Genomic DNA, 14,193 nt, shown 5'->3' with positions numbered 1-14,193 from the left:
GACAAGCAGTACCATTCGTATATAAATGAATGGAACACGCCCGTTGATCGCTCATACTGTGTTTCCCGGCCAGAGCCAAGATATGTTGCACACGACACGGTTCCGGGACAAATCCTCTCCAGCTCCGTCTCGATCAAGCCACCCAAGGTTCGGTTTGGTTCCCCTAGAAGCATAGACATTCTCTCGGGTCTATGTGTCGTGTCCGACACTCTCTTGACCCTCTTCGACATGCAATCGACCCGTGATTAGTGCTTCAAACACATTAGCGACGTGTGAGTCCAGCATCCCGACATGTCATTTTAATAAACACAAATCAATTTTAAGTATTTTCAATAAAATAGGGACCAAAATGTAAATTTATCGCAAATATACACTTAAGTTATATGTCCAGTCACCCCAAAATTAATATATTCAACCAATAAAAAAAAATAATCATGATATAACAGAAGAAGAAGAAACTCATCGATTAATATAATCCATCATATATATATAAAAATATGCATTTAATATGCAACGTGTTCCAAATTGTCAGAATTCTCTTTTTTTTTTAAAATGACGTGTTGGCATGTCGCATTCTATCGTGTGTCCGTATCGATTCTACTTAGGTTTCTGCATCTCTCTTGGCCGTGCTGCTTGCGATCAAGGAAATCAAGATTAACCCGTCCCAACCCAGAAATGTCGGCGAGGTGCGAGCGTGTCTTTACATCAACGATTTATTTAGAACTTTTGTAACTTTTTTCTTTTTTTTTTTGTCGGAACTAAACCGTTCATTGATATAATAAACTCATGGGGGGAAAGCCCGAAAGATGTCCACATGACAAAGGCGCAGAGAGCATGAGGTGGATTGGCATTTTTTCTTTGCGCCTTAACTATCCAATCCGTCACCATGTTAGACTCTGAAATTAGAAAGCAACTCTTTTACAAGAAAGAACTGGGCCATGGGCCTCCCACAGTTCAGAATCTGGGCTTGCTATGGCCTCAATTAGGAGGAGACAATCCAAGAAAAGAGTTATTGCAATTGGACATTGCTAGGCCCACCATCTAGAAGCCCTGAGCTAAGACATTGTCGAAATGTAATCTTGTTTGCATTTTCGCATGGACTTAACCCAGACGATGCAATCATGTACGTGCAGTCTAAGGGGCATCGCCGGCGGAGTCGGGATTGGCAGAGGCGAGCGTCCCGGTAATGTTCGAGGCAACCATCTCGGCTTCGGGACTAGTTATGCGATAGAAGTTTTTCCTCGGACCGCCATGACAAACCTGGATAGAATCCTAGCACGCACCACGAAAGCTCAAGCCGGTGGCAATCTTCATTTTCTGGATCAGATTATGGTGTGAAAGAGGCGTATCCAAACTTAAAATGTGCAGCTAATTGTACAGGAGATGCAGTCAGTTAATTCTTTAATAGGGGTCCACTGCCAGTACAGGAATCCGATTTTCCAAAAGCGCATTTGCTGTGCGTGTTTAATTCTCTCTATCGGCCTATTTTGCTGTACAAACAATATACATGGCTCGTTAGATTAAGAAATTTTCACAGCACTCGTACACGACGTACGCATAGAATTCAATTTACATTCGCTGTCGTGATTTAAAATCGATTACATTTACATCATGATTCATCGCCTTTCGAGTATCGAATTTAATCGTCGCTTTTCTTCTCCGAGTCGGTTGGTCAAAGTTAGTCGCAAATCGCATGCTCGAGCGGTCATTTGGATCTAACACACCGGTACAATAGCCACCTATACTTTGGCCTTCAATAAACAAAATACCCATTTGCTTTTGTCTTGATTTCTTAAATCAGATCTAGAGAAGGGATTGAATTAAGACATCCAACAAGGTTTTCGTTGTACTTGCCACATGCACACATTCGGAAGATGGGCCATTAGGCAATGATGAGGATGTTAGGGACCTGAGCTGATTAAGAGAAGGGCACATGATCATATCATTCCTTCATTTTAAAGTTATCGATTTGGTTTGATTGAGTACTTAAACTCAAGAAAAGTTTTGTCGAGGACGCTTATTTTAATTAACCCTTTTGGTGGTAACAAATGTAATGCCCAATTTTTCTAAAGCGAAAGTATCGCATCGGCAGTTCTTTTGCAGGCGAAATCGAAGTTCGGCAACTTATATATCGAGAAGCAAGCTTCACGGATTACGATTCAATACAAAATCTATATCGAGTCTCACCGATCAATTCAATATCAGTTCCGTTTCCATCGAAAAATAGCCGAAATTTCAAAACACCTCGAGGAAGAGAGAGATGGAGAGCGCAAACGATGGTGCGAATGGAACGGTCGAATCACACGGGGGAGTATCAGAAACGAGAATCGTCCAGTAACGAAAGCTGAACATCGAAAGACGGTCCGATCGTGTGAAAAGGTACAACGAAAGTGTACGTAGGAGCCCCCCATAAAAAAAATTGGTAAAAAAAAAAAAAAAGCTGAGGAGACGCAACGATCGAATTCGCTTTTTGAAATTCAAACAGTGTGCAAAGTGGATAGAGAAGAGAGAGAGAGAGAGAGAGAGCATTAAGATCCGGTGGTGGATGCTCCTGTTCGCTCGCGTAGGCCCCACCGTTTACCACCCCCTTGCTTTCCGGGCCCTCCCCAGATCGAATCTGGGCCGTGCGATCTGGGGTGAAGAGGGAGGGAGGGAGGGAGATCGGAGATTCAGGGGCGATCGTTCTCCTGGCTGTCTTCGTCCGAGGTCCGTCGTTGAAGGTTTGTTTGTCTGCCTGCTTGAAAAGACGACGGAAATGATTAACGGCGACACAAAACGACAAGTCACGAAATAAATGAATCGCAATTTTTGCATCGGATGCTTCTCTACGGTCTACCCCCCAACCAAACAAAACCGAATTCGATTTGCCTCGGATGCTTTGTTTTGGTTCCTGATTTCGTGTCATTTTGAGACCAATTCCGCTAAAATAGAGAACGATGAGCATTACCAATTAGGGAACATGTCGAGTTTTTCCGACATTTTCATTTTTTTCGCTAGACAAAAGGGTCTTCTCCGCTATGAAGAGTTCAATATTCACGATGGAGGAGGAATACATATCAATCACACCCTTTTTAAAGCGCCGTAATCCAAAGTGATCGTGAGGTTCTTCGTGCATTTCTAGCTTCGTAGTCTGCGTGAACGTGTAGTCTCTTTTAATCGGTGTGCTCGTTCTACGTTTACCCCAAAAATATAAACAGCGTGCGCTATTCGCTCTGTGTTGTATTTTGACAAAAAAAAAAAAAAAGGAAACTCTGTTATACATGCGACGCCACAAAAATAAGTATTTTTTTTTTCATGATATTGTTTTACGATTGATGGTTGTATAATATAAAGCCCAATATAATATGGAAACTGCACGGGAATTTACCTTCATGCTATGGGATCCGACGTGCAAAGGACGGATCATATAGGAAGGTTGGCAGTGTTGCTCCCTCAATATTAAGATGTTTGGATTTTTTAATTAGACTCCTTTTGTTTCACAAAAAATGAATAATTTGGATAACATCTTCCTTAAAATGATGACATGTATTGCTTGAAATAATTAATAAATTTTTATCATGGGCGACAATTTATGTCTCAATATTTCGTAGATGATGAATTTTTTTATTCATTCTTTTTGCGAGGGATATAAATAATCATTTTTAGAAATATATTTTTCGAATCATTTATTTTTCTATAAACAAGGGCGACGCTTGAGTGATTCCTAAAATTTTCCAAATTTTCACACTAAGATCTCTGGATTTCATTCACTAAGCATTATATTTTGTCGAAATTCCTCGTGCCTTCATCTTCAAATTAAAACTCTATATCCTCCACTGCCAATATAAGTCTTATTATACGAATTCACAGAATATGAAGTCGCGCCTTCTTCCAATAGCTTAAACTTTTAGAACATTTGACAGTAGCCCCACAAAATCTCATCCAGCACAATATCCTTAAAATTTTTAGAATATCCCACACTAATGTTATTTCAATAGAAAAGTTTAAAATAGTGCTTGTGAGCTAGTACGGACCGAGCACAATAGCAATAGGGTCTAGACCCGCTCAAAGATGCCTTTGGACACTCGTGGCTCTTAGGTAAAAGATCTAGACGGGCTCATAACCTACTCGCTCCGCCATCAACATCAGGTCTATTAATCGGGATGTTTAACAAAAAAAAAAAAGAAAAAAAAAAAAAGAAGAAGCTAATAGGGTCTTATAGTGGTCGAAATGTCCCGTCTCTTAAATGCTAGCCTGAATGCCTTCATTAAACTCGAACTTAGCCAGTGATGGTGACCAACCGTCAAACCCTTTACATCTCTTTGGTCGGACAAAGCGAGAAACTTCAAAAGAGTTGCATAAAACCCCCTCCCCATAAATAACGGTAAGATCGCATGAAATGGACTCCCCACCTCGTCGGAAACATCAAAACCTGTCCTCGCATCAAGCACTCATGTCCATGTGGACTAACATAGCGTTTTTTTTTCATTTTTTCCCCTTATCTTTTGTGGGCAAAACGAAAAGAGATAAGATCATCAGATCATCCTCGATTCCTCGTTATGATGCGGTTGGCCAACCCACCCGCAAACCCACCTCTTTCTTTTGTTGGGATCCATCCTTTGTTACTGATCTTTTCACCTAAATTCGATGCTCTAATGAATGGTTAGTTAGTTGCTTCCTCGTTTGGCTGAGTTAATGACATTACTACGAACGATTGGATAATGTTCCAATGTGTACAGATCCACTGTCACTGACCAGCCCCGGGAGGTCAACGTGCGTTTCTTGGCGATGGTCAAGTTTCTTCCCCGTTGTTTCGTTTTGATTCGTTGAAAGCAATTTCATTTTCAGTGGGGCCGTGTCTGATTCCTCAGGGGGGGCGGAAGGAGAGAAGAAGAAGAAGATGACAGGTGGGCGTGTGGAGTTGGATCTCTGTTCCCGAAGTGGCACGACCTGTAAATAAGAGTCTGGAGCGAGGTCGAAAGTCCCGACATCGTCGATAAAGCAAGCCTGACGGGAAATTTTTTGAAAAACCCAAGTGGCCGTTTGGGAACTCCCCAAAAGCGAACTCAAGAAAACTCCACAAGCGCACAAGAACAGCTTCAAAAGACCCTGTCTTCAATGCAACCTCACCCACCTTAACTCTCTCTCACTCTCTCTCTCTGCCAAAACCGAGACAAGAGAAGAAAGAAGAACTCGATCCAGATCAAGATAAGAGACCAGGAACAAGAACAAGGAAAAAAACCAAAACCTGTCATTTTTTCGTCCGGCTATTCCATTGAGAAGCAGAGAGAGAGAGAGAGAGAAAGAGAAAGATGGCAGGGCCCGTGATGGTCACAAAGGGCGGAGGGTGCAGCGGAGGTAGCGCCAAGAAGGCGAAGACGGGGCCGACCGCCGCGGAGGACGAGCAGAACCAGCTCTCGGTGCTGGCTCTCCTGGCGACGGCACTGAGGAAGTCCATGGCCTCTTGCAGAGTCGAACGGGGCGACGAGGTGATGGCGGCGGCGACGGCCACGGTTATGACCCACCACATGGAGATCGGGTGGCCGACTAACGTTCGCCACGTCACCCACGTCACCTTCGACCGGTTCCACGGGTTCCTGGGCCTCCCCGTGGAGTTCGAGGTCGAGATCCCTTGCCGGGTCCCCAGCGCCAGGTAACCCAAAATTTGAAACTTCGAGCTGACGAGCTTCGAAAAGCTTGGGTTTTTTAGCCTTTTTTTTCCCCCTCTCCCATTTTGGGTTTTCAAATGTGTTAATGAGCATGAAATTGTGGACAAAAATGAGGTGGATTTTACCACCTTAGGTGCTCTAATGGCGTGGAGTTCAGATCTGAGAGACAGCAAGTTGTTTGGTCACATCCTTTTGCGTTTCTGGTGTGATTTCTTTTCTTGTTGGAGGAGATTTCTGTGCAAGAGCTGAAATTTTTTAGCACTAACTTGATTCAACATACTAAATTTAGCTTCAAAATGTATGATTTTGACTCCATTTTCTCACATTCCTTAATTTGGCTAGTCAAAGTCTTTTGCTTGGGTTGGGAAAGTGAAGCTGAGAGTTGTGAGCAAATCCTGGTTATCTAATGCACCAGATGAGTCTATACTTATGTGTCGATGAAGGCCAGAGCCTTTCTTTACTTGCTGAAAGGTCTCTGCTTTAGAAAGTACCAACGAATTGGTTAAAGCGAAAAAAGTATGGACTTTATGCTCTGTGTCGGTTTGGTTCTTTCTTATTTGTGTAGCCTTTTTGATTTGGAAATTTGTGCTCCTAACTTTTAGGCCATGTTCTCTTGCTTTAACACGAATTTTGATTTTCCCGCGGGCTCGAATCTGTAGTTAGTATGCGTTTGAACTTGATTTGCATGTCTTGGCCAGGAAGGAGAGAAGCTTAATTTTTGGGTTCTTCTCTTTGGCAGTGTCAGTGTGTTTGGAGTCTCGGCCGAGTCGATGCAGTGCTCATATGATTCACGGGGAAATAGCGTCCCTTCCATTCTTTTGCTCATGCAGGAGCAGTTGTACTCGGAAGGTGGTTTGAAGGTAGAATCACTCTCCACTGATATTGTCTTGCAGGCAAAGCATTTCCTAGATTTTGTTTAAGTCCTTGGTTTTCACTCGAACTTCATCGGTGGTTCTGCAGGCCGAAGGAATTTTCCGCATAAACCCAGAGAACAGCAAAGAGGAGCATGTGAGGGACCAGCTGAACAGGGGCATCGTGCCCGATGATATCGATGTTCACTGTTTGGCAGGTCTAATCAAAGCCTGGTTCCGAGAGCTCCCCTCTGGCGTGCTTGATGGGCTTTCCCCGGAACAAGTTCTCCAATGCAACACCGAAGAAGAATCCATCGAGCTAGTGAAGCAGCTAAAGCCAACCGAGTCGGCGTTGCTCAATTGGGCCGTCGGTCTTATGGCTGATGTGGTTGAGGACGAGGAATTCAACAAAATGAATGCACGAAACATCGCGATGGTTTTCGCGCCAAACATGACTCAGGTACTACTTAATCAGATCTCCCTAGATTGCAGAAGTTTTGATATGGTTCTCGGTCTCGTTCAACAAGTACCATCCTAATATTTTTGGAAAAATTGACGTGTTGGTTATGTTGGCCGTGGACCGTGAGGTGAGGGGAGGATGAGATAGTTTACTCAATATCAGTTCATGAGACAGTTCTATTTTCACTTGCTGAGGAAAGAGAAAAATGGTTAGAAGTGAACACTCCAGTCGCAACTGCAATTATCAGAAGTTCGCAAAAACTATTGCCTTTCGTCATTATGATACTAAAAGACTAGCTCAAATTTGCAGGATTTCTGTAATCCTTCCGACAATTGCTTATGAAATTGTCATCGTTGAGTTGAATTTACTAAAACGAAGTTCAACTTGCAAAGAGCAAGAACTTAAGCAATGCGTTCTTCTTTTCTCTGTAGATGTCCGATCCATTGACAGCTCTGATGCACGCTGTGCAAGTAATGAACTTGCTCAAGACTCTGATCATGAAGACTCTCAGAGAACGTGAAGAGGCTACTGCCGGAGGATACTCACCCATGTCATCTCGTTCATCCGGGGGACAAACTGATTATGAATATGATAGTCAGCAAGAGATGGATACCAGCTGTGAGTTAAGAGGGCCAACATCGGACTTTGATGACAACTATGATGCAAATTACAGCCGCAGCTGCGTGGACGAAGATGAAGGCAGATCATTGAGTGAAATGGAGGATTCCTTCTTGAGGCAATTAGAAGAATGCGATCATGCTGAAAATGCAGATGTTTCTTCTGAAAGGCCATTGAGTGAAGTGGAACAAAACTACGGAAGTCCTAGAAATTGCTCGCATGTAAATGATGAGTCGGGTATTTCATTCACCGATAGCAAAAACAGGACTTCCACTTTGATGACTAGCGATGGAGAAGATTCTGGGACAAGCTGGAGGATTGGAGAAGCACAAGTCATTGACATAAAGAGTCCACAGAAGGAACGCGAAAGAATGAACGACATGGAAATGGAAGAATCGTTCTCCTGCATGCCCTCGGATGTCTGACATAAAGATTCCAACAGAAGAAACGCGAAAGAATGAACAACATGGAAATGGTAGAACCGTTCTCCTGTATGCCCTCGCATGTCTGACCAAATGCTTATTTCCCTTTCTTCGGGATCATACTCTGCCGATTTCAGGTGCTGTCTTAGAGTCATGGCTTCGTAATCTTATGTACATTGTACTTCTAGGTGTGTTGGCTTCAAAAAGTGATTGGGAGTGCTTTTTGCTAGTGTTGGATTTTTAGGATCGTGGTTCAGCTCAGGGCTGAGCTGCTGAAAGTTCATGCTTGTTTTGTGGTTTTCTTACCCAAGGATCCTAACCTTGTGATGGAAATCTCGCCCGATTCAATCTATCCGTGAAATTGATTTGTGGTCGGTCTTGATCTGTACTTTCTACCATATGCGATGTAGAAGGAGAACTGTGTGATCCTTCGGTGGATTACCGCTGATTGTGCCTCTTTCGTGCAATTTACATTATTCGGCATTCTTGTGCGATTGTGACCGGTCTATCTTCATTCTCATCGTCATGTTCCTGGGACACGGAGGAGTGAGAGCCTCGAAACAAGTAGTTTCTTTCGCATTTATCGATCGTGCTGTAAGGCAGGCCTGCAATAAATTGGGGACATTAAAGGTGTTTCCTTTTGGTTTTTTGGACTGTCTACTTGTGATGGTGGTTGCATTTGGGTACAAACTTTGGACCACCAAGGTTGTTTTTCTCAAGCAGGAAGAAACAAACCTGCCCTACAGAGTCATAATGGGAGAAAAAATTGCAGAAAATTTCACAGTTTGCCCTTTCCTGATGCTGATGAAATTCTTCTGGTTTCAGTAATGTTGTCATAGGTTGTCCTTGTGTATGTATGACTCAATATGATGATAGCGTGGAGCATTTGACCTCCTGGCAGAAGAAATCAAGGAAAACTTGTAACCAACAATTTGAAGCAGCAGAGAGAGAAGGAAGGCCTAACAGATTCGAAGAATCAGATTGCTTCGGTTCTTGAATGTTTTTCCAAAGCTCTGCTGATGGAAGATGATTAGCAGGTTGACATGGGTGCAAACGAGCATGGTTGGTCGTGAGCTACTTATCGTCGGCTATTTGAGCTTAACCATAGCGACGTCGAGTTTGAGTAACGTTAGTCTCCATGCAAGTCAAAGCTAACGTTCAGCAGCAGTTGCTTCCGAACACTCACTGTGTGCGCTCGCGCTCCCGATCCCGTTCAACTTTCGAGCCGAGATTTTGTGAGTGAGGAATACTTGGTTCTCGAGAATTCGCAGCATTTCACAAGAACTCCACGCTACCGGAGTCTTGTCTTTACTTTACTTGAGCTCAAACTCGAACCCTAACTAGCCTTTTCAAGAATCAAGCCTTGTCCATTCCATTCATAATGTAACATGGAGGCATAGCTCGACGATAAGTTAGGCATATAATTTCCATTCCTATGTGCAATTATTGGCTGAACAAAAGGCGAAAGAATTCATAAACGCCGAGCGGATTGAACGCTCTACGGCGAGCGCCGGAAAAGCCGGCCGGAAAAAGAAGAAGCGCCACCCCAGGATCAAGAAGCCAGGCAAGCCTCCCAAAACAGCTTGCTCCTCTCCATCTCGTTCATCAACTCGCCGGTCGACTCCACCGAGACGCGGGACTTGTACTCCGCTCCCGGAAGCTGGTGCGCGCGGCTGTTCTGCTCGTCGTCGAGCTCCTCGTCCTCCTCATCCTCTTCGCGACCATCTCCGAGCCACGCCGCTACATCGCAACCCCCGACCCCGACCCCGCCCCCGCCCGCGCCCGTCCAGCCGGACGAGTCGCAGCTGCAGGACGCCGCGTCGTCCTCTTCCATCGGAACCTCCTCCTCGTGACCGCCGTCGACCTCCGAGTCCCCCGTGGCTTCGAACAGGAAGAAGGACGAGGCATCAGCACCGACGCCGCTCCTCAGCATCCTCCTGTCCTCCATCTCCTTGTCGTCAGGCAAGATTCGGCTCTTTCCACGAAAGGGTACAGGGATTTCTCATGGGCCTTACCCTTACGTATTAGTTTTGGAGAGAGAGAGAATTTGAGGATTGGTCGGAAGGGGCAGAGGGCACTGTTTAATGGCTACTGCTACTTGTGTCGGGGGGGCATTACCATCACCATTACCATTACCATTAACATATGATGTGGCCTGCCTTGTTTGACACTTCAAAATCCTGTGGTGTCTGAGGAAGAAGCTGTCGGAAAATGTTGTTTTAATTATCGCAGGAAGAAAAGAGAGGGGGTGGAAGGATTCAATTTCAAGGAGATGTGCGATGAACCAACCATGTGCGCCATCTTCCTCCTCCCCTTCCACCCCCCCTCTTCTTCTAGAAACCCAACCGAATTGAATTGCGCCCAAAAAAAAAAAAAAATTGTATTTACAAGTACAACTGCCTGGTTTGGTTAATCAAGCAAAAAAGTCTCTTCTAGAAGTTTTGATGCAATGATTAATGCGTGCATTTTCTTTTTTGTTTGGATTTATTTTCTTGATCAAGAAAAATGGTCAATTCGGGGTAAATTGATTAGTGGGGGTTGTTACTGACTTGGTCTTCCTACTCTTTAATGAATTTGCTGCCCTAAAGCCACGAATTATTTTTTGGCCTACAATTCAAGGGTCGATTTCTCACTACGTGAACTTCGATCGAATCGTGACGGTCCGAACACATTCATTACCGTACCCGAGCCTCGTATTTCTACGGAAAAAAAAACAATAAGACATAAGTTTCACGTGGCACTTTCCTAGATCTTGCATGCCGACCAAAGAAAACACATGAGAGAGTCAAGATAGTGCAGCCGTTGAACAGTCGGGAGAGCGGAAACGGAAGAGGGTTTGCACAAAGTATATAAACACACGTTGATCGATCGGGGCGTCTATATTTAAAAAAAAAAAAATTGGTCGTAGCTGGCAGCGCATCCAGCACAATTTGGCTGACTCCTCTAAATTACTCTCGTGAGGTAATTAGTGCGGGCTTTATCTTAATCGGATGTTACATTTTGTATTACGAAGCAGGAAACATCCTGGTTTGAATCTTAGGGGCCTGTTGACTCTATTTGATCTTCAAATGCAGGAAAAATTATCCAAAAAGTCATAAACCTATTGCGATTTTGTCAATTCAGTCCTAAACCTTTTCACCATTAGCCAATTGAGCCCATCGGATCAAATTTTTTGGCCGGAAATCGCCGACGTGGATGCCGGACATCTTATGTGGCATCGCCGGCGTTGACGTGTATGATTTCTTTGTGATATTTAAATATTCGTCTCATTTCTTTATGAAGTAGGAAACATCCTGGTTTGAATCTTGGGGGGTCTGTTGACTCGATTTGATCTCCAAATTTAAATTTGGACAAGAGAGTTAAGTCGAATGGAGCCGAATGGAGAAGGAAAACTCTTGGGTGCAGTCATTTTGCAAATCTATAAACTCGGGGGAGTTGAATTAGTCCCTCTTGATTTTTGGTAATGTGTTCCCATGAGACATACGACGTGGTTTTGTTATATGTACGAATAGGAAATCGCCGACATGGTAAACGAAAGGATAAAGAGATTATTAATAAATGAAGAAAAAGTGCGATTCTGTTTATTTTCGGCTGATGAATTAGAATTGCGGCGAGATAAGAAATTAACCAAAATTAGATTGTAAAAGGGATTTATGAGATTATACAAAAGTTAACCGGCTGCTTTCGGATTATAGTATTATCGTTCTTTTAGTAAGCTGCCATATTATTTGATTTTAGCGCATGTCATTTTATGTCGTATAAGTAGCGTAGATACCTTCTTTATCGAAATTTCGGGCAAAAGTTCAGGATTTAAGATGCTTTTGGATTTTTTTTTTTTGGCTCGGTAAAGATGATTTTGGTGTACTTTATTACAAAATGGAAAGATTGAGAGATTAAAGAAAATTTGTAGATGCGCATGTAGCATCTGTCTTACTTTTATATGCTTATCACAAGATCATTTTCTTGTATTCAGCTTTTTTTTTCTTTCTCAATTAAAAAATTTGCTCTATAATTTAAACTATGTATATATTGAAAATATAGACTACTATTCCTTAGATTTTGGAAAAAGGATAATATGTTCTTATTTTTAGGATGTGGTTTATATTCCCCTGCGACAGGAAAGCATATGAGTCCCGCTCCACCCTAAGCGAGCGGGGATTAGGGGAAGCCGCCCCGGCGGGAGCCTCAAGGGGGCATCACCCCATAGATACCAAAGAGCTTTTACGATTTAAGACCATAATTTTTCATTAGTAGTTTGGGTTTGAGCTCATGAATAGCTATTACTATATATACTCTTTTTCTCTTATAATTAAGTAATCTAACGAGAAGTGCAATGAGCTAATATAGTGGAAATCCTTTGTTGGACGTAACCCTAGTTTAAGGGTGAACCAGGATAAAATCTCATGTTTCAATTTTCTCTTTCTCGCTTGTTTGACTCCGCTATGATTGTGTACCGATCTTAAGACTTTTGTTACATACATACATACATACATACATACATACATACAAAATTGAGAATATTGACTACTCTTGCTCAGATTTTGGAAAAAGGGCATGTACAGTATGTTCTTATCTTTGAATTTTGTGGCAGCACTCTCTATTTGACTTGCAATTTTGCCATATTGTTTTCATGATCATATTTGGATCGATTGTTCAAGCAGACAACACATTCCTCATCATCTAAAAATTCCCCGAAATCCCTCGAAAAAGTCAACGTTTTCCGTAGACGGTCTTCCGTATTACCGGTCAACTAGGGCAATGTCAGCCTCCGGTATTGCTCGAAACTCCAAAAAAGCCTAACCCAACTCTTGTTCCCATTCACACTTAAAAAAACAAATTGTTCTCAGCACCATTTTCTTGAAAGACCTTATTATCATTACAAGACGACGAAGTCTTTCCGATTTTTGTGTGTGTTTTTACGCGAATTAGTCAAGGCGAAAATTCCTGATGCTCTTTTAAGTTTTCTGAGAATGCACATCTTTTCCGCGATGATCGTAATGTACATCCATTCAGTATGCAAAACAGACAAATTACTGGTCAAATGGTACATGATCAATCTCCCCCATCGCTTCCACCTCCGTGCACGCGCCTCACGTGCTCTTCAGGCTTGTCGCGGCGCTGAGATGATCGGAGGTGAATTCGAGGCGAACGCCCTCTAGTGACGGCCGTGACGTTAGATCGGGACATGTGTCCGTTCGACGAGAGAGATTAATGTCGTTTCATAGATCGAGAGGATCGTAATTCTTTCAATTAATTGACGTACGGTTTCGGATGGGAACTTCTAATTAGAGGTTGACTCTGTACCTGCACCCGTCGAAAATATATTTGTTCTCCTGAGCTGATTTCATTGCCATAATTATTCCAGTCATACCCTAGTTTTTTTCTTTTCTACCGTCTAGTGCGGGATGAGGAACTTAGGCAATGGAACAAAGACCGGCTACGCGCAATACGCGGGTCAATGTTATGACAATTTCAAAGGGCTTGAAATTTTCCACAAGTCAATTCGCGAGACTTCGTTCACTCCCTAAGTTTTCCGTTCGCAAGAAAGAAAGATTCAAAAAGACTTGGTGAGTAGGGAAAAGAACTTTCGATCATCGTATCGGCGAGTGGGAGGGACATTCTCTCTATTCGATTAAAATCCAAAGTAAACCAACATAAATTAAGAGCCACGTCCGATTAAAAGGAACATGCACCTCGTGATATATCAGTGCGATGTTACGCTTCCGGTCAATAGCGTTATCTTTCTATATAATCTTTTTTGGACGAGCAAAACGAGGCCGGTAAATTGCGCTTGTGAGGCCGTGTTGCCATGTGGGGGTACGGCGTATGCATTGGAAAGAAGGATGTTTGTAGTTTTAAGGAGAGCACGAGACGCTAAAACATTCGCAGTTCCGAGTGTTAACCCGAAACCATGCTTACTCTTGAGAATCCGACGTGAAATATGAAAGGGCAGTAGGATAATCAAAGGTGACTAGCGATCTGCAAACAAAACCCGCAGACAAGAGGGCATTTGGTCTAGTGGTATGATTCTCGCTTTGGGTGCGAGAGGTCCCGAGTTCGATTCTCGGAATGCCCCCCACCCTTTTTCTTTTTTGTGTCTCGATGTTTCTCCTCCCCTCATTTTCTTTTGCAAAGAACTAATAAGAAGGAAGAATATTTTAGTTCCTCAATACAACAAATTTATTTTTGCATTC

The 14,193-nt window shown here is 43.0% G+C and overlaps 2 protein-coding genes and 1 non-coding gene across 3 annotated transcripts; 2 read left to right on the top strand and 1 right to left on the bottom strand.

Annotated features, from left to right (window-relative positions):
• Positions 1-4,832: 4,832 nt before the first annotated feature.
• LOC115742427 (rho GTPase-activating protein 2) lies at positions 4,833-8,386 on the top strand. The gene is made up of 4 exons (XM_030676704.2): positions 4,833-5,632; positions 6,388-6,508; positions 6,609-6,959; positions 7,391-8,386. The coding sequence occupies exons 1-4, from the start codon at positions 5,292-5,294 to the stop codon at positions 8,000-8,002; spliced, it is 1,425 nt and encodes a 474-aa protein (XP_030532564.2). The 5' UTR covers positions 4,833-5,291; the 3' UTR covers positions 8,003-8,386.
• A 1,165-nt stretch (positions 8,387-9,551) lies between these two features.
• Positions 9,552-9,947, bottom strand: LOC115742431. Its single transcript, XM_030676713.2, has one exon. The coding sequence runs from the start codon at positions 9,945-9,947 to the stop codon at positions 9,552-9,554; it is 396 nt and encodes a 131-aa protein (XP_030532573.2).
• Positions 9,948-14,003: 4,056 nt separating this feature from the next.
• TRNAP-UGG lies at positions 14,004-14,075 on the top strand. The gene has a single exon. It is a non-coding gene; the product is annotated as a tRNA-Pro (tRNA).
• Positions 14,076-14,193: the final 118 nt, after the last annotated feature.

This window comes from Rhodamnia argentea, chromosome 7, assembly GCF_020921035.1.
Source record: "Rhodamnia argentea isolate NSW1041297 chromosome 7, ASM2092103v1, whole genome shotgun sequence".
Classification (NCBI taxonomy): domain Eukaryota; kingdom Viridiplantae; phylum Streptophyta; class Magnoliopsida; order Myrtales; family Myrtaceae; genus Rhodamnia; species Rhodamnia argentea.
The sequence above is the reverse complement of the archived record's forward strand: the minus strand, read 5'-3'. Positions and strand labels throughout refer to the sequence as shown.

What these genes read in the sequence shown, in the direction of transcription:
- LOC115742427 (XM_030676704.2), top strand. Translation starts at nt 5,292, where the DNA reads ATGGCAGGGCCCGTGATGGTCACAAAGGGCGGAGGGTGCAGCGGAGGT. An exon ending in ACTCGGAAGGTGGTTTGAAG is followed by an intron (nt 6,509 to 6,608) that starts GTAGAATCACTC and finishes GTGGTTCTGCAG; the next exon opens with GCCGAAGGAATTTTCCGCAT. An exon ending in TCGCGCCAAACATGACTCAG is followed by an intron (nt 6,960 to 7,390) that starts GTACTACTTAAT and finishes TTTTCTCTGTAG; the next exon opens with ATGTCCGATCCATTGACAGC.
- LOC115742431 (XM_030676713.2), bottom strand. Translation starts at nt 9,947, where the DNA reads ATGGAGGACAGGAGGATGCTGAGGAGCGGCGTCGGTGCTGATGCCTCG.